The sequence below is a fragment of the Ammospiza caudacuta genome, chromosome 3 (genome assembly GCF_027887145.1).
Source record: "Ammospiza caudacuta isolate bAmmCau1 chromosome 3, bAmmCau1.pri, whole genome shotgun sequence".
Lineage (NCBI taxonomy): Eukaryota > Metazoa > Chordata > Aves > Passeriformes > Passerellidae > Ammospiza > Ammospiza caudacuta.
Genome location: NC_080595.1, coordinates 115,946,428 through 115,967,242, shown reverse-complemented (window position 1 = coordinate 115,967,242; position 20,815 = coordinate 115,946,428). Strand labels below are relative to the sequence as shown.

At 42.5% G+C, this 20,815-nt stretch overlaps 1 protein-coding gene across 1 annotated transcript in view; it reads right to left on the bottom strand.

Annotated features, from left to right (window-relative positions):
• Positions 1-20,566, bottom strand: part of KIF13B (kinesin family member 13B) — a 125,589-nt gene extending 105,023 nt beyond the window's left edge. The window contains exons 1-2 of the mRNA XM_058801254.1: positions 20,470-20,566; positions 8,237-8,330 (exon numbers count right to left, since the gene is read on the bottom strand). Of these exons, the coding sequence (XP_058657237.1) occupies positions 8,237-8,330; positions 20,470-20,524 (149 nt within the window). The 5' untranslated portion in view covers positions 20,525-20,566. The remainder of the gene's footprint in view (positions 1-8,236; positions 8,331-20,469) is intronic.
• Positions 20,567-20,815: the final 249 nt, after the last annotated feature.

Sequence of the window (20,815 nt, the reverse complement as noted above, 5' to 3'; positions counted from 1 at the left end):
TCTGATCCATCATGTTGGAGGGTGGGAAATATTCTCTCTTGCATCCCTTTCTGGTCTCATTATATTCATCTGAGATCAAGATTTTGGAGTTAAAACTCAAACATCTGCAGAACAAAACTGGTTGAGTATAAAAACAATTATATATAGAGAGAGAGAGGGACTCCTCTTAAAATAAAAGAATTTGTCTGTTTTGTAGATTTAACAAGCCAAGAAAACAATTAAAACTTCACAGTATCCTTGAAGCTTCAACAAGCTGTTACTGGAAACTTCTGACACAGGTAGGCTTGAAAACCAAAACTGTTGAGATAGTTCCCTCAAAATTGCCATAAATGGTTCAACAAAAGCTACATTCCACTCAAATATTAAACACATTAATTCTAATAGCTTCAACATGGCACCAAGAGGGGTTTTGGTTTTGCTTTCTGGTTGGGTTGAGGTTTTCTCAGGAAAACAATCCAGCTCTGGGAAGTGGCCCTACTGTTGGGAAGGGACAATTTTTTGTTTGCAGCAGAAGTCAATTCCTCAGAGAAATCCCAGCCAAAACCCTTTGCCAGCCTCAGAGTTTTCCTGAAGGAAAACTGTTTTCCTGAAGAAAAAATGTTTTCCTGGATGCTGAGCAATTATCACCACCAGCCTCCAAATGCTGTCTGCAAGCAGATCAATAATCCCATGAGTACTTCAGAACCTGCACACAGATTGCACAGCAAAACTCTTCAATTTAGTGAAGAATTAAGGCTGCAGGTACTTTACAAATGTTTTGGGTTTTAAGGAGAAAAAGCACCAGAGATTAAGGATCAATAAAGCACAAGTTGAGGGTTGTAATTCAGATCACATGATGTGAAACAAATGAATTTTTCCATCTGTTTGCTCTTTCCCTCAAATGCAGCAGGTTATTACCAACTTGGTCAAATGAGCAGCAAGATCAAAAAAGGCATTTTTGATGTTCATCCAAGGAATATGGGAGGCCAAGGATGATTCCAGTAGTGACACAGCCACCCAAATTCTCACTTCAGGAAGAAATGGCTCATGTTCAAGCAGTTTTTACTTGCTTCATGGGCACAAAGCTTTCAAATAACAGATAATGCTAATTAATTATGACAATGTTTGCCATTAAAAAAGGTAGACATAAATAGCTGTGACCCAGCTGGTGGGACAGGAAATCAGCTACAAAAGAAATCATTAACACAAGTCTCACCATTTATTTACTTAAGCAATGCAAAATAGGTTACAGGTCTGTTTTAAGCACACTGACACACACAAGCACAGTTCAAAACTTCTGTTTACTTTTTATCCATTAGAAAAAATTAATGCAGTGTTTCTATCTCAGATTTTCACTTTTACTTCAGTCAAAGCACGTGAGCTGCAGCAAACACTTCCTCAAAAGCACAGCTTGGAAGCACAGCAACCCCTCCTTCTCTCCTGGCAGAACTCCCGCTTCTCACTTTTACACGAGATAAGGAGTTTATATGGTGAGCCTTCACCTCCTTGTGCAAATTCTTTTCTCCCTTGTGCAGCCAAAGCCTTGGGAGGTGCAGGGACACAGCCCTGTTGCCATTCCCGCTGTCCCCAGGACACTTTTAATTATTTCTAGGTACAGCAGAAACTCATCAGAAGTGTTTAGTCATATAATTTTTACATCAGAAGATAATTTTGAAAGAAACAGATGACAGTCTAGCCTTAATTAGCACAAGGAATTATGAGAAGTCCTCTAAGACCATCAAGTCCCCAGGTGCCACATTCACACAACTTTTAAATCCCTTCAGAGATGGAGACTCCAGCACCTCCCTGAGCTGACCCTTCCAATGCTTGAAATCCTCCCAGTGAAGAAATTGTTCTTAATATCCAAACTAAACCTCCCCCAGCACAAGTTCACCTCCAAATTATAGGTTTAATACCACTTCCTACAGAATAAGCTTTGATAGTAGACTGGAAAAGCAATTTCATTCACTCATTTAAATGACTCTGTCAATTGCAAATTAGCCTTTTTTTTTTTTTTTTTATTTTATTTTTTTCTCTTCTCTTCCAACTTCTTTAGGCTGTTCAGTAACCAATAAAATCCAGCAGAAATAGCCATAGTTTTACAGAACAAGCTCATGCTTGAAGTAAGAGCTGAGCAGGGGTAAAACAGAGGCCAGGCTGGCAGTACAGGAAAATCTCATGGTGCTGTTTTTGCAAACATGAACTTCCTGTGAGCTGATCTGTGCCCAAAATCCACCAGTTTGGATGTCAAAAGGGGCAGACTTCCCTTTCTTCTGGATGTCAGCTCTCAGCCTCAGGAATACACACACACTCTCCCTGCCCCCTTGGCTTCCTGGAACATTGCTGCACTGAAAACATTGCACAAATCTGTTCCCTGGATGACAATGCTGAAATAATAACTAACCCAGAAATTTTCATACTCAGAATTTTATGCACCAATGTGACACCTCAGCCAGGGGAGCCATCCCTGCTTAATGCAACTCTGTGTCCCTTCCACACATACTAATCTGAATTTTCCCCACCCCCGAGTGGTTTATACAGAATTAATAACAATGCCGGGAAAGATATGGAGAAGCAAAGGCACAGCAATTAGCTTTCACCCATCTTCAAAGACAATAATATTTCTCCCTTTAAATTGCTTTGCTGTCAAATAGCAACCATACCACAGCATGCAAATGGTCTCAGCAAGCCCAATATTCCATTTCTGGTGGTGTCCAACAGCTGAGACTCCTCAATCAAATGCAGGAACAGCTGGGGACACAGATGCCTGAGATGAGACAGCTCTCCAAGTGGTTCTTGCCTAACATCAGGCAGGATCCCGGGTGATTTTCAAGAAAATGTGGGCATTTTTCCATGACTATCTACCAGTAATTGCCTGTTTTCTTGGGAGTGTGGAGTTCTGCAGATTAGCTCCATAAATAGCAATGCTTTCATACATTTGCCTCCTTTCCTGATCAAGCCTGTCCTTTCCTAGGGTGGATGTGAAGACTGCACCCCAATGTGCTCCTGCTGCCATGAGTTATTCTTTAAAAGTCAATTTTTCCTGGTTACTCCTATCAGTCAACTTTTCCAGTTCTTATATATCTACGTATTTAAGAACATCTCTATAATCCTGTCAGCATTTCCTCTCTAGGCACCTCAATTCTGTGATTGAGGCAAATGGATGTTTGTGTGCAAAATTGTAAGATATAGACAAAGGTAAAAAGGACCATGATGTGTTCAAATTTTGACAAAATTTTTAACTGCGATTTTTGCTTATTATTTCATATATTCATGTTTATATATTCATATTTCATATTATTCCATATATTCATATTTCCATGTATCCATATTTGCTTATTATTCCATATATTACATATATTCCAAGGAATATATTACATATATCCCAAGGAATATATTACATATATTCCTTGTATAGCTCACTGAAATATGTGATATATATATACTTTGTCACATCACAAAGGTATTTTTTAATTTATAACTGTTTTTCCACTCAATGTACATTCACCCCAACCAACACACTCCCTTATCTATAATTTTCTCACAAAAAATCAATTTACGTGCACTTTAACCACCTCACCACTCAGGCACCTCCACACTCAAATTAGCATTTCCCATCAGGATGGAGGGATCTCGAGGTCTCTGACACTGCCCACAGCAAGAGCTCCTAAGTCATGACTTATTTTCAGCTTTCAGCAGCTTTAAGGGGAGTTCTGGAGTCATGCTAAGGAGTCACCCACACACCCCAGGCAGGTGGAAGGCGGCTTCACCTTGCTCTGGGCAGAGCCAGCATTGTGTAACTGCCCAGGCTGTGCCAAGCAGGGCTTATCCTGCCTCCCCAGCACGGGATTCCTGGCTAGCACAGGGCACAGGGAGCTTGTGTGGGCTTGCAAGAACACCCCATTCCAGTTTTTGTTTGTTTTTATATTCCAAGTCACGTGTGTTTGTTACCATTCCTCCACTTTGTGCCTAAACCTTCAAAAAGAGTGAATTAATGTTGCTTGGTTCTTGAGACCCTAATTCTTGTTTTCTGGTAGCATTTTCTCAATATTTAAATCTTTGCCAGGATTCTGTCTGAAGTGGCCCTAATCTTCATTTCTTCAAAAGGATTAAAAGCTTCTTCAGCTTCATAAGAAGAAAGAAACTTCAGTCCAAAGACAAACTCAGGAAAGTTTTAACACACTGGGCTGTTCATTTTAACCCAACTGCTGCCTGAAGGCCATAATCTACCTGAAAAAGCAATTTATTACCTACTTGAATCATAGTTGGGGTTGGAAGGACCTTAAAGCTCACTCCATTCCAACCCCCTGCCATGGGCAGTGACATTTTCCACCATCCCAGGTTGCTCCAAGCCCCATCTCCTCACAACCTTCTTCAGGACGGTCATATGTTTCAGAAAGAAAACAGGAATTGGAATGACAGAAGAATCTTCTAAAAATATTCTTTCCCATGTAAAATATACTTGGGCTTCACCCAGTTCCTCATCAAAGCAGAAATCACTGAGCCCAGCTGCTTCAAGGCTACAAAAATCCTCAAGATTTTTTATCCATTTCCAGAACTCCTTAAAAACAACCAAATTGAGTTTAAGCACCAAGACTTGATGAGCAAACAAACCTGTGTGTGCGGGTACAGAAAAGAAAACTGGTTTAAATCCAGAAATAGATACCTTAAAAGCAAATCTTTATAAAGAGCCTCAATTACTGAATCATCTACTACAAAGCACTAATTATAAAGACATTACAATAGCTGAAGAGGAAAAACCCAGCCTGGTTTAACACACTTGTCAGCTCCAGTTAGCTGCACTCACTCCTTGGAAGAGTTTTTACCCTGTGCCAGTCTTTGGAATCTCTCTGTTCTGCAAAACAAGAGGGAAAGCAGCTAGAAAAACCACAAACTGCAACAAAAGTACAGTGAAGTCAGCACTTGTTTCATTTTTAAGCATTTTCCCTTAATAAAAAGGCTCAGAGGGTTTGGTGGGCAGATTTAATGAATGCTTTGCCTTACAAATACCACGGCTGATTCACAGGGCTGTGCCAGACTGATACAGCACTGATCTCTGAGCTCATATCAGTTACACATCAAATACAGTTATGTCTGCAAGACAGAAAAAAACTCCTTTGTCTGACCTGTCAGAAAAAAAAAATTCAATCTTTTTAACAGGTCTTGTATGGGACGTGTAAAATTACATCACAAGCAAGTTGATGGTTAAAATAAAAAAGGCTACAAAGGAACCTGGAGTAATTAGAGTCAATTTGGAGATTTTCCAAAAAAATAATTCCCATAAACATTCCAATTGTTGCCCAGGACTTATCTATTCACTTCAGTCACAATGAGTTCACACCCTCTTTCAAGCCCCAGCCACCGGGTAAGAATGCTGTGAGTAATCATTGCAGCACGGAGTAAATCCCGAGTAGATAAAGAAACTTCAGCCTTGACCTTTGCAACAGGGAGAGCAGAGGGAGCAGACAGCTCAGGAAGGCAAACAAAAGAGGGGACAAGTCATGCTAATGATATTATCCATCCACAGCGAATCCCTGGAGCTTCACACATCCTTGAGGGGAGGTTTTCATTCACAGAGGTCATTTGGGGAAATTTGTGACAGAACTCCAGAATCTGTCACAATTAATTTTGTGATGGCAGCTAAAGAGAAGGGTGAGCATTTCCACACACTGTAATTTTAATTTTAACACAAGAAACCACCACCCAAACAAAGCCACCCCCTCAACAGCCCAAGGTTAATAGCAAAGCCTGCCCAGCCTGGAGGTCATCCCATCATCCCATGGATTTTAAAATTGATCTTTTGTACGTGATCAAGTTACTGAAACCTGCACAACAGCATTAAGGATTGCTCAATAAAATAACTGCTGCCTCTCTCCAGCTCAGGAAAGGTCATTTCTTGGTTAAGGAATAACAGGAGAATACCACATTTTTTCCAGCCATATGAAAAGAGACTTTTTTAAAGAGCAAGTGTTTTACATGTACTTATTAATCCTCAAGTCTCTAGATTAATGTATAAATAATATATTGAGTTTGTAGAGCCAAGAAGAACTGAGGTCCATCAGTTAACACCAGGATTTTCAAAACATTCCTTAATTTTTAATGCCAAATTTGAAACAGCTACAGACACTTTTCTGAAGACCTAGGAATATTTCAGTGGCAATTACATGGACACAATTTTCCTTCTGCAACAGTCAGTTCCCACACACTTCAAGTTGGGGAATTTATTTTTTCTCCTCATCTCCCAGACTTGGAGATGGAAGTGGAGAAAAAAAACTCTTAAATCCAAAAGTCATGGGTTGTTTTTCCAAATGTCACTCCCTGCCTGAGCAAGGCTGAGTCATGACAAGTGGGGAGGTGACAGCACTGAATTCTGCCTCTAAAATTCTCTTCCCAGGTCCTAAATTGACCCTGGCACCTCAATGAGAAATGCAGCTCTGGAGGTTTCTAAACTTGCCCTGCTTTACAAGCAGCTGAACTGTGTATTTACAATATTTATTACTTCTCTTTTCCCTGTTTAGTTAAAAGGTTTGCCAGAATTCCTTCAGCTCACTTGAGACACCAGAAAACTCCAAAATCCAAAGAAACTGATTTTGTAACAGAAGGCAAAGTAGTTGACGGTGGATTTGGAAACAGAAGCAGAACCTGAGCATAAATTAAACCCCAGACTTAAAAAAACTGCAGCTACAACAAACCTTTTCCTTGAGCTGATATTTAAGAATCCTCTGATGGAGCTGCAGCAGCCAGGACAACTCAGCAGCAGCCTCTCAAGGGTGTAACCTGCTCCAAAAGGACCCTGTTCCAAACCCTCACCGCTCCAACTTGTGTTTTTGGGATCTGCTGTCTCACCATGTCCAGGCAAACCCAGAGTGCAGTTAATGGGCCTCCACTTTCCCCTCTTCTATTAAATCACCCCAGATAAATTTCCTACGCTTCCTGCTTAGATTAGCAATGGCCATTTGTGAGGATGCAAATGAAGCATTCTTCTCACACTGAGCTCACCACCTTGTCTGGGACCTCAAGCCACTGCCAACCCAGCCCTCCCCTGCCAAGGGACAGGATTTGCATGATGTGTGGCTGCCCCATGAACGTTTTTAAACACATATTAGGGACTATAAACCAGGCATTTCATTGCCATGTTTTAGAGAAACTACGAGTAACGTTTTTAATCCAGCTGTGGCTGACTTGGCTTCTGAAAATCTCAATTTCCTGCCGTTTTTAAAGGCTCAAATCAACGTAGGATTTTGGCAGCCGAACAATGCACATGTTCCTGGAGGAGGAGGATATTGATACAAACAAAACCACACCCCCCCACACAGCCTGTTTGGTTTTAAGTAACTTATTAAAGCTCCAGTCCCACTGTCTGTAATAAATCTTTCAGCTAATGACAATAGAAGGTAAATACTGCACCTGATGATCTCTTTCCTTGTCCACTTGGGTTTGAGGACTTGAAATGATCAGACATCAGTTAATGAATTCTGACCCCTGATACACAGCTCAGCATCACATTAAAATTTAAACAAAGCTTTTCTGTGTGTTTAATTTAACACATAGAATTTTTCTCCTGTTACCCTTAAGACCTCTTTCCCCCCAGAAAACAGACTATTGACTGCAGACATCCAGCAACAGGTTTTGCCTTATCCTGCACCATTATTTTGTTTCATGCATGTATTTTTCCATTTCCTCCCCTTGCATCTAGCAATAAATTAAGTAGTCACAAGCTTAACTCTATCACTCACTACATGACTTTTCAGTTTCACAGTAATTTAACAGATTAATGGCAGTTCTGACACAAACTTCTCCACGGATTTTTGATGCGTGGAATGCCCCACTGTCAAGAAACTCCTAGAGCTACATCTCTCCAGAATGCTCCCATTCACCTTCTTACACCACGACCCATTATAAGAAAACAACTGTGAAAATTAATTTCATTCCAGAATTACAAACTCTGCTCTGCTCAAATTGTTTTGCAGATTTAAATTTCTCCTGTCCCATAGCAACACATGAGAAAAAAATGAAAGTTCATGGGTTCATTAACCACTAACACATTGTTGGGAGCAAGAAGAAAATTCACAAGGTTTTCAAAGCAACTTCCCAGCAGGGTAAAAATCAGCCTTATTTTATGGATGATGGCAATTACACTGCAGAAAGAATATACATAATTTTTAAACTAAAAGCCTTCTATCAAGGCCTACATTTCCTAGTTGTTAGACTCATATTTAATTTATGCAACCTGACCTTCCCAATTCAAAAATCTTACCTGGCATCTCCTTTTGAAAGGTTGGTGTTTACAGGGTGAAGAATAACCTTGTTTGCATCCACATCCACCACACATTTTGTATGCAGATCAAGCTCTATAAAGAAATGAGAGAGTGTCAAGTGCTGCTCCTAAAGCACTGGGATTATATACACCATTACTTCCTCCAGACACCAAATTTATTCATGCAGCCTGACAGCCACCCATCAGCCAGAGAATAGAAACAGGACTTTTGCCAAATTCCACTTCTAGGGATATTCTGATGGGATGGATCCTGTCCAGCTTTAAAGCAAGCACTCTTTTCAAAGCAAGAAAAAGCATTTGGGTTTCACTGAAGGACAATCAGCATATACAAGGGCAGTATGAAATTTCTTCTGGGGGAAAAGAACCATTTAGGCTTGGTACCACTTTGACAGCTCTTCTTATTGCTCCCTCAATGCCTCACAGGGAAAGCTGCCCCTGCCATCTGCAGCACATTTTCCCTGGCCGCTGCTGTGATACGGTGCCAGCTGTCAGTCCTGGGGCACCTGCTCACAGAAATTCAAGTCCCATCAAAAATAATTTAGGTGCAAGCACGTAGAAAAGGGCTTGTCCTTCCCCCACAGGCTCCAGGCAAGTCCAGCTCTCCCAAGTGACATCAGGCAGTGGGATGTGGACTATGAGTAATGAGGATATTTGGAGTGTGTGAGAATTCTCGGCTGTAGAGGCGGGGAAAGCAAAATAAAAGCTTCAGATAACGCTGAGAGCAATCCAAGGTATCCACCCAGTGACAAATGGAGTTAGGTATGGGATAAAGCACACAGCCTGCCCCAAAGTCACTGCTGTAAGACATGGGGCCTGGACACAAAAAAGTCCCTGCACAGTGACACTAATGCTGGAAAGGGCTCCCAAGTGCTGATTCTGATGGGTGTCATGGCCAAAGTCACTGCTACAGACCCCCAGGACATGGGGCCTGCACACAAACATGTCCCTGCACAGTGACACTGGCCCTGGAAAGTGCTGATTCCAATGGCCATGACACACTGTTCACACCCAAAGTCACTGCTACAGACCCCCAGGACATGAAGCCTGCACACAAACAAGTCCCTGCACAGTGACACTAGCCTGGGAAAGGGCTCCCAAGCATGATTCTGATGGGTGTCATGGCCAAAGTCACTGCTACAGACAGCCAGGATGTGGAGCCTGCACACAACAAGTCCCTGCATGGTGACACCAGCTCTGGAAAGGGCTCCCAGGTGCTGATTCCAATGGCCATGACACACTGTTCACACCCAAAGTCACTGCTACAGACACCCAGGACATGGGGCCTGCACACAAACAAGTCCCTGCACTGGCCCTGGAAAGGGCTCCCAAGCGGTGATTCTGATGGGTGTCATGGCCAAAGTCACTGCTACAGATACCCACAATGTGGGGCCTGCACACAAACATGTCCCTGCACGGTGACACTGGCCCTGGAAAGGGCTCCCAGGTGCTGATTCCAATGGGTGTGAACAGTGTGTCACGGCCAAAGTCACTGCTACAGACACCCAGGATGTGGAGCCTGCACACAAACAAGTCCTTGCACAGTGACACTAATCCCACCACCCCTGGAAAGGTCTCCCAGGTACTGATTCTGATGGCCACGACACTGTTCACACCCAAAGTCACTGCTACAGACACCCAGGACGTGTGGCCTCCACACAAACATTTACAACAGCTTCTAGAAACAAAAATCAATTGAGTCAGACCTGTTTTGGGAATTACCAACTATGAACCAAGTCCACTTTTCAATTTATTTTAAAAAAGCGGTAACATCAACTCTCCTAGAACTCTTAACACCTAAAACTCGTACAGCCCTTGACAAAGTCATAGAAACTCTCCAAAGACAACAAGCTCATCGCTGTATTCCAAAAAAAACTTTTTTATTACAATTTTATGGAAAAATATGCGACTTTGTTGTCTCACTTTTCAGTAGAACCCTTCTGAGACAGATCCTTTGTTAATAACAGAATAACTTTTTCTTCCCTACAAATTTCCCAAGACTATTTTTACCATTTTAGAGATGATAGCACAAATTGTAATTAAGGCCAGAACTAAATTAAGTTAGCAGGTCATGAATTTGCAGGTCAAGAATGGTGACACTGGCCCTGGAAAGGGCTCCCAGGTGCTGATTCCAATGGCCATGACACACTGTTCAACCCTAAAATCACTGCTACAGACACCCAGGACGTGTGGCCTCCACACAAACATTTACAACAGCTTCTAGAAACAAAAATCAATTGAGTCAGACCTGTTTTGGGAATTACCAACTATGAACCAAGTCCACTTTTCAATTTATTTTAAAAAAGCGGTAACATCAACTCTCCTAGAACTCTTAACACCTAAAACTCGTACAGCCCTTGACAAAGTCATAGAAACTCTCCAAAGACAACAAGCTCATCGCTGTATTCCAAAAAAAACTTTTTTATTACAATTTTATGGAAAAATATGCGACTTTGTTGTCTCACTTTTCAGTAGAACCCTTCTGAGACAGATCCTTTGTTAATAACAGAATAACTTTTTCTTCCCTACAAATTTCCCAAGACTATTTTTACCATTTTAGAGATGATAGCACAAATTGCAATTAAGGCCAGAACTAAATTAAGTTAGCAGGTCAAGAATGGTGACACTGGCCCTGGAAAGGGCTCCCAAGTGCTGATTTTGATGGCCATTACACACTGTTCACACCCTCCCACGCCAGGATGACGAGGGGCTACAGGGAATAACCTCCACACAGGGTTCAGCACCTCAGCTGAATCACCCAAATACGCTCGTGTCTAATCATGTTAATTATAATCCTCATCCTCCTTCATCTCTGCTCTTTCCTCCTCAGTCACCTGTACTTGCTCTTTCACCTCACAGCACCTTATAAACTCAGTCTGGAAATCTCTCAGGCTGTGCCTATTGCACAGCATCTTGCAGACTTCTCTCTCCTGATAAGTGACACAATAATAAGAGGGAGTTTCTTCCATGAAATGTTGGAAAATTGGAAAGGAATTTTATAGTTTTTTGCTACCTCACACAAAACAAAACTCGAGATCACTGGCCAAAGCAGGCAGTCACATGAAACTGCAATTCTCCTGAGCAAAACCGCTCCTCTGTTATTACACTGTGCTTCTGCAGGAGGAAGAGCCAGACGAGTTCCAGAAGCCAGTGTTTATTTTAATTTCTCCCCACACCCTGAAAGCCAATTTACCTATCATTAATATGCAACACATGCTTGCTCAGATGAAACCACATTCTCCATACGTCCCATATCCGACAAGGCACTTTATCTTGGTCTGGCTGGTTAGTGATTAACACCCTGTATTGCACTGACCTGCTTTTCCCAGCTCCTGAGGAAGGGTTTTACCTGCCCCATGCAAAGCATAAAAGTCTGCAAGCAGCATGCTTTCTGCCACGTTTTTAAATGCAGTTCTTGAGAGAGAACGCCCATGGCAGGCTTTGCATCCATGACTGCCCAGTGAACTCCAGTGCTCATTAAACCTCTCTCTGTGAAATGACCTTAAGAAAGCAGAATAAAAGACTTCCTTATCGTCAAATGTTGTCGCAAGAAAAAAGGTTCAAAGCCAATTTGTCCTGTGCAACACACCTTGTTTGATTATCACTCTCACACAGGTAATGCTAAAACCCCTCACCTTGGTGTGCAGCATGATTTTGGAAAATGTGTTGGAGCCAAACTAGCAGCTATTTTCAAACAGAGAGGTTCCAGTCCTTTTCTCCTGTGCCTGTTGCTCACCTTCTGCCACTACCATGCTCAGCAGATCCTCTGTAACTCATCTCAAGTTATTTCAACAGCAGAAAAATACCCAAGATGGAAAACGGATGTATCCAGACCCCATGGAAAGCTCCATCAGCCCATTGAAAGCTTGGCCGTGCAAACAGGTGAGGAGACCTGTGCAGAGGGAAGAGAGGAGGTGGGAGAGATCTTGTCCCAGCTGAGATGAACTGCTCCATCAGTTCATGGTGTCACATGAAACAAACCCCTAAGAAACCTATTGAGCCTCTAAGCTGGGTCTGGATCCAGACAGCCTTAAGGCTGCTTATCCCAGTTACCTTGGCCAAAGGCTCACATGGAAACCCTCCTTTCAGCTGTTTAAATCCTGTTTGAACAGCACATCATTCACTTTCTTCAAATCCTGCCTCCATTACATTCTTTGGCAGATTTTTAAATTCTTTGATGCTTCTGGTTCACCGACAGATGAGTCTTACATGAGCCACTACTGAAACTTATATCATCATCATTTCCACCTCATTACATTTTTAATATCATTAAAGCAGGTTAGCTTATAGTCAAATTATCTGCCTGCTCTTTTGGATATGATCACACAAGGACTCCACCCTTACTTTTACTAGTTTCAATGTCTCCCAGGTGAGCTGGGTACTTGCTGCTCCTGAACAACAAGCAAAATTGGGATGCACCAAGATAAGATCAGAAGGATGCACATCCAAACACCCCAATTAATTCCTCCTGTAGTAAGGACTCACTTATCAGAGTTTGGTATTATTTTCTTTAACTATTTAGGTGTGGTTTTTTCAGGCAGCATGGAATTCAGAAATTAAAGGTGAAATTAAAAGATGACAGAAGCAGCTCACTGCCAGACTGGAGATTTATCTCAAATTTTGCACCTCAAACAAAAAGAAAATCTCACCTATTATTATTGCTAACTTGCTTCTACCTTCAGTCATTACTGAGCAAACACAATCAACTACTCACTTGCTTCATCAAATCAAGAAACTAATCAGCTAATTCCTCTTTGAAGAATAAAAACTCAAACTCTCAACATCAAGAACCATTTATTGCAGAGAATGAAAATCTCTTCCACAGCTTCAGAGTAAGAGAGCTGTGACATCCATAATAAAAGGGTAACACTTATCTGAGTCACTTCTCCACATTTACATTTCACAGCAGTACAAGTGTTAAGCAAAGCTGGGCTGAGTGTAAGAGTAATTGTTAGTGTTGTGTCCAAGCTGCTCACAGAGAGTTCCTTGGATGAGTTTTTATTTCACTTGTGAAACTGGAAGGTGGGGGTTGAAAGAAGCCACTCTCCTTCCCCATTCCCTTGATTTTTCAACACCTCACATGACTTTTCTAAAACTGGGCTTCAGTGTAGATCATAGTTGAAACCACACTTAAGTCCCAAATCGCTACTATGCCTTGGATAACAGCTTTGTGGGTGTTGTAAAAATAACTCCCCATCACTTTGGGCTTTTTCACTAAGAAATTCAGTGAGTTTCAAACAGGATGGAAAAGTTAGCAAGCAAGACAGAGCTGGAAAAGCAAACCCAGGAGCAGCCTAGCACTGCAAGGAATGGTGGATTCAGCAGGCACTGGCCCATTCCCACCACAGGTAAGAGTTTCCAATCCCTCTGTAACAGCAGTCACGTGTCTGGCAATCATAAACTCACCACAGCAGATTTTCCACAACAGAGTTAAGAAACACTGGCAAAGGTGCTACTTGAAATTGTACTAATCAGGTTTGGGTCAGAGACAAGGAGTGTGTGTGAATCCTGGAGGAAGGGGAGAAAGGTATTTTGGAAAATGTGGGATGGGAAATTCCTGTCTTTAGTTATGGATCTGGCAGGGAGCTGTTTCCATGGACTGCAACTACTGACAACAGAGGCTGGATAATTATGTACCCAAATCTAGAGGCTGCCCTGCGTGGCAAAACAAAACCACCTGAACTGCCACATGGTGACACTGAATCTTCCTCAGCCATAACCCTAAAAACCATCCCACTGCAGGCCACTGCATTTCAGACCCAAACAAAATGATCTTAAGAGAAGGCTGCCTTAAGAGGGCAGCTTGAAATAATCTTAAAGTAAACAATGACACAGTAAATAAGGGAATATGTAAGACTTTAAACTTATGGTTTGGGAGTGCATGCTGTAGTAAGAGCTTTTAGTACCACAACCAGGGTAATGAAAGGTCTGTTACAAATTACTTCTCCGTTTTCAACTTTGTATTCCCTATTTTTTCTCATTGTATAAGATGGCAGCCACTTTCCTGTGCCTAGAAGTGCTATAAGAGAGCTGGAGAGGCACTTGGGACAAGGGATGGAAGGAGAGGACACAGGGAATGGCTTCCCATGGCCAAAGGGCAGGGATGGATGGGATATTGGGAAGGGATTGAGGCCGTGGCACAGGTTGCTCAGAGAAGCTGTGGCTGCCCCTGGATCCCTGGAAGTGTCCAAGGCCAGGCTGGATGGGGCTTGGAACCCCCCGGGATAGTGGAAGATGTCCTTGCCCATGGCAGGGGGTGGAATAGGATGAGTTGAAGATCCCTTGTAATCCAAACCATTCCATGATTCTATGAATTAAGGGAAAGCAGTTGCCAGTTAATCAAGAGCTTTGATTTCCAGGTAAGTTTTTCCATTAGATCTCAATTAAAGAAATTAGTTTAAGAAGGTTGATAACATTCCAGCCCTTTCAAATACCAAGCCATGAACCTGGTGTTACAAGACAGGCCAAATAAAAGTTGTCTCAGGTTCCTCCTGGTCCCACTATCAGATTTAGGGCAGCTGTACCTTCAGTGATGCCTCAGGACCCTTTAGAGATGGGCCTCAGGTTCTACAGAGTCACTGGGAACCAGAACAACTGGCCTTGCAGAGCTTCACAAAAGCTGCAAAAGCCAACTGAAGTATAACAAATAAAATGTGAAAGGTTTAAAGTGCCCCTCCTAAGCTCATAAGCCAAAATTGGCCCAAAACACAAAAGCTCAAATAATCTCCTGTGAAGACAGACGATAGAAATTTTATATTTTAAATTGCCAGTAGATTTTCAGGAGATTAACATTCCCTTGGAGGTTAGTCCTGGAATGTTGTACCCTGAGCCGTCAAGTTGCATTGGATAAGAAATCACAATTGGTTTCTCATAACTTTCTTGGTCTGGAAAAACATGCAGCAAAAACTGAGAAATGTTTAAACAGTAAATTAAAATATTTGTTTATCACACAAATCAACTAAAAAAAAAAAAGAGAGAAGCTGTTGTTTGGGGTCTTCTGTTGTTTTTTTGTTTGAAAAAGAAATGTGAAAGCCAGTTCAAAGACAACAAGTCCTCAAGTTTCCCTGCCAAGATTTGTTTCCCAAGAGTGACTTATCTCTTTGCCACGTAGGAGCCAACACAAATAAAGGCAAAACTAACTGAGGAGATGAGTGAATGTGAAAATAACTTCCATCTACATGATAATGCTGAGGGCTTATATGGAAAAAACAGTCTAAAAGCAAGACATAGTGATAAATTCTACCAAAAATAGAGTAATTTCTTGTATTTTACATCTACCAACATGAAGGCACCTTTCAAGCTTCTCTTGTTATATGAACTGCTCAAATGTAAGTCATGAAATTTTCAGTTTGCAGCAATTAAAGGTCATTAAATATGTAAGAGTGCATCTGGAAGGGCACATGATGCTATCAGAGCTTGCCCATGAGGGGAAAATCAACTCAAACTCAGCACATGGAACAGGCAAGGTGCCCTCTCATGTTAATTCCATGTTGTCCAAATGCTTAAAAATGTGTTCTATTCTCTGCTTCTTCGTTTCCTGCAAGGAAAGAGCTTCCCAAGCAGCTTTAGTGAAGGCACTTCATGGATCTGGACATGGACCTTGCTCACAGCCAGCTCTGCTGCTGCAAACACCCCTGGGCTCGTGGGGACAGAGTAAATAAATCAGTGTGGGGACTCTGCTGAGCTCCCAGGGAAGTTCAGCACTCTGGAATTATTAACAGGCATGAAATGCCTGAGTTTGCTCAGCCACCAAGCACCCAAAAGCCAAGGCAGAGCTGTTCCAGGTGTATCTGATCTCCAGGAGGAGCAGCCAACCTGAAACCAGAGCAGCAAGGGAACCTCCCCCTGCACTTGGAGCTCACAGGGTGCAATTAGCACGAAAATTCCTGGGAAGGTGCAATTAGCACTAAAATTCCTTTGTGGCATCCACGATGCAAGTCTGGGACTCTCTGGCTGTGGGGAGGAGTAAGACTGTAGCACCTCAGGAGCTCTTAAAATACAATTGCCTCACAAGATGAAACATTAACTCTGCATCCTTCACCCATTTGGCACCTTATCTCAAGGTTAATCCTGCTCATAGCCCAAACACTGTTTTATGGCTTATCAACCATCACCAGGAAATATTCCAAACTCCAGGCACTCGTGTATGACAAGGATAAAGGTAAGAAAAGCCCTGTGGTTTGCACATTGCCATCAGGATATACAACAGGTGCCATTTCACGCCCTTTGATACTGTAATTAATCTCATAAATCCGCTTGCACAAACTCCAATTTATAGATAAATTGTCTCTGGTGTAATTTCCATGGGAAAACAAACAAACAAGCGCACGGGAACAATCCCTACCTCCTCACCTCAAACCCCAAAAACATTTCAAATGGAAATGAAATCTTCTCCAAAAAGAGTAGGAGGACATAAAATTACCACAATGATCAGAAGCTTGTACAGATACAGAAGCAAATTCCTTCCTCATTTTAGCATTTAAGTATGAGAAGATCCCTGTTTCAACACTGATAGTGTGGATAAATATTGATATCAACATAACAGGTACCTGAGTGTGTATTTACAGACAATCCAAGTATTTAAACTGGAGGTTTAAACAGGTTTTACACTACAGTTCTAGAACAGCTTAATCCAAATATTTAAGCTGGAGCTGCAGGTCTCACACTACAGTTCTAGAACAGTTTAATCCAGATATTTAAACTGGAACTGCAGGTTTTACACTGCAATCCTAGGATAGCTTAATATGGCAGCATTGCCAGAACAAAGGCAGTTGCTTTCCTGCATTTTCTTTTTTCAAAAATTATTGACCCAAGTTAGATCAGTTTGGACTGGCTTAAATGGCATCAGCCATATCCTTGAGCATAAGTCATGTTCTTTTAAAATAGAACAACTTTTATCAGTATTAATTAACATGACACTGAACTGATTCAAAAGCACAAGGAAACACAATTACTTAATGCACTTATGTACTGCCTGTACCCAAACATCACCTGAAAACAAAGCATTCAGTCAGAAAAATCTTAATTAAAAAGCCTTCAAGCTGTCATTTGCTTTGCTTCATGGTATGGCTTGAGATTTACATTTACGTGAAATATGATGAATATCTGCTAAGAGAATTCAAACATGACAATTATGAAAGGAAATCCACTGCAAATCTTAAATAAAACAGCAAAAGAACTTCTTGATTGTTATCAAACCCCCATTTGAATAACACAGTGCACTAGGAAATACTTCAGTGAATTACAGAGCCAAGAAAATAAAAGACCAGGAGCCTTATCTAACAGAGCAGTACTGAATTATTTAATTCATAAAAGCCTGTTAATCGAGATCCCAGTTTGCAAAGCAGGAGGGATGTAAAAAAAGACACCTCAGTTGCCACCCAGGAGAGCCTCCAACCTCAGACGTGGCACTGAGAACGTGTGGGCACAGCAGCATTTTTATAAAAGCAAAACTTCCACACAGGCTTAGTAGGATTGAGGTCTAATTTGAAGAGAGACTCAAAATAAAGTAGCCTGGATGCAAAAAAAAAAACAAACCAAACCCAAGTACAATTAGAAATGCTTCCCCTCGCTAAAAAATAGTGCTATAAACTGAGTTTATGGATTACCTCTCTGCATGAGAATGGAGCAGGACCCTCAATCCAAACACCTTGAAATGTGAGTGCTATAAATAACCAATTATTTGATACACAAACCCCTTCCACATGCAGGCAAGGAACCCATTATACTTTTATGAGCTGTAAAAAACTCCTAACAGTTAAGCACACCACTTTTATTAACCTAATAAACCCTTGCCTTAAGAAATTCATAACTCAAACACCAAAGACAACCACCACCACCACAAGTAAACACCAAGAATATTTCAAAGCTTAACTTTCCACAGTCTCAGCCCTCTGACAGGTTTGTAATGTTAAGCCCTTTGCTACAGAGGGAAGGAAAGAACATTACTCGTGATCCTGAAGAAAACAAATACTTGCTTCAGGTCCAAAGCCCCAGAAGTCCATACAAATACTGCTCAGAACAAAATGTGTATGAAAGAGCTTCCAGGAAAGCTGCCTCTTGCCTCAAAACGTAATAAAAAAAAAAAAGCAAGGCCACAAAAGTCTTGGAAATGGATGACTCTTCAGAAAATCAGTTACACAAATGCTTAAGTTTAACATTAAAAAGGTAAGAAAAATTATTGCCTTGGTATCACTGTTTCTATAAATTCAAGGTGCATCAGAAATACCATAGGGAGGTATCAGTTGTTTAGACCTGACCAAAACATCTGGACTGTGACAAACAATATGCTGGGAAAAAAAAAAAAAAACAAAAAAACAAAAAAACACTTGCAGGACATTTTGTTTGAGGGAGAAAACTACATGGATCTTCTAGGCTAGACTTAAATGGATTTAGGCATCACTCACAAATAACAGGATGTTTAATAGCAGCAAACTGCCCAGAGTGGGGGGTTCAGGCCCCCCTTCTCTCTGAGGAGCATCAAGGACTGATACTCAAATGTCCCTCACTCCTGACAGGAGTCATCCTCTCCATAAGATTTTTAAGTTTATACAGAATAAAAGACAAACAGAAGTTGGACTTGTGGGTCCCTTCCAACTCATGATATTCTATGAAAGAGAATACCAAGACACAACCTAGATTTCTCTAGATTCCGTTACTTCCCCCACTGCTTCCCCAGAGTTCCTGGCTGGAAAGGAACATGAGGACAAACTCAGGGCTGAACAGATGAAGGATATATGTGGGAGGGAGAGGTGCATTAGTCACCCCTGGAGATCCCAAACTTCACTGGTGGAGGCCCTGCGCAACCTCATCTCATCCGACGTGCTCCAGGGGTCCCTTCCAACCTGAATTATTGTCTAATCCCGGGGGGTGAGGAACACCAAGCAGAGTCAGGAGACATCTGGGGCACAGCCAAGGAAATGACCTATGTCAGGAAAGGGACATGAGCAAGAGGAAAGCCCAAATCTGTCACAGACACCGGGCACCACCTTCCAGCTCCTGTCCCGGCTCCCACCAACTCCTCCACACTGCCACTCCACCTCCTCCAAACTATTCTCTCTAAGCATGGGTTCTCCTCAGTTTTGAGAGCTGGCACCTGAAGTTTAACAAAATGCAGCTTTTGGTCAAAATATCCTCAATTTCCCTAAATCACCAGACTGTAAAGACATCAACTGCATCTCTTGTGCTGGAAGTGGGACTCAGGAACTCTTGTGAACTCAGTGAACATTCCCCTGCTGACGTTTTACAGGCATAGAATCACTGTATTTAACACTTTAACCCTTTTTTTTTTACAGAAAGGAATTAAAAAGATATTTTATGTTAGATGATGTAGGCAATAAAGGGCTTCCCCTGTCTCTCATTTTTTTGCTCCAACTACTAAACTGACTTCACTGGATTCCCTTTCCCCAAAAGGAACTATTGGCATACTCCCGTGAGAATGTGGGATTAAAAAAAAAAAGCCACCCTACACTTTCTTGGATTTCTGCCTTCTTCACCTTCCCATTCCTTGGCTGAAGCTGCCTTTTCATACTCACTTCCTCATCATCCAGAGCAAGTTTTTCTAATTAAGACAAGTAATAAACATTTAAACAGCTGCCCAGACCACGGTCTGATTAACATAACCCTTAGGCAAGTTTCGTTGAGGGGAAAAAAAAACCAACAACAACCCAAAAACAACAACAAAATTTTCCTTGTCAATTCTCGCTTCCTCTTCTGTATTTTCTTGCTTGTTTTTTGTCCTTGTGTCGCTGTCATCTGGTTCACAGCGTCCCACTCAAAGCACCGAGGGCTGGAGAGCAGCGGGGTGAATTAGCACGGGGCAAAATGCAGAAAAAGAGGCATTTTCCCCCAAATCCGCAAAGCAGGAAGAAGAAAGCGCTGTCCCAGCAGGAACCGGCTGTAAAGCAGGTGCAGAGAGGGCTGATCCCCGGGGGAGAGGAGGGGACAAAATAAAGCCAAAAATCCAGGTTTGGGAAAAGATACCGGGAGAGGGGGGTGAGCACAGCGCGGCTGCGGCCGCACAGCCGCCTATGCCGAGCCGGGCTGTGTCTATTAATAAATAAATAATGAAGGACACACGGACACGCACCGATTCACCCGCACTGGGACACACCTGTCCCGACCGACACCTGTCCCCAAGGACGGGCACCACCGGGCCGCGCCGCTCCCGGGAAGGACAGAGCAGGGGGATGCTGAGGAAGAAGAAGGAGTCTCACCTCGCCGGTTCATGGGGCGGACACGCACCGCCACCTTCACTTTGGAGTCCCCCATCGTGCCGCTCCAGCCTTCCCGGCTCCCCCGTCCCTGCCCGGCTTCCGTCTGCCGAGCGAGAGCCGGAGCGGGGAGGAGCGCCGGGGAGGGAGGCACCGCGCCGGGCCAATGCAGGACGGACTACAATTCCCAGCGATCATCGCGCAAGGCCACGCCCCTTCAGCTCCCGGCGGGCCGCCGCGGTGCGCGCTGGGAGATGTAGTTCTTCCCGCTGCCCCCGGCCTGGTAACGAAGCAGGCTGGCAGAATCACGGAATTAATTAAATCACGGAATTAATTAATGTGGAATTGA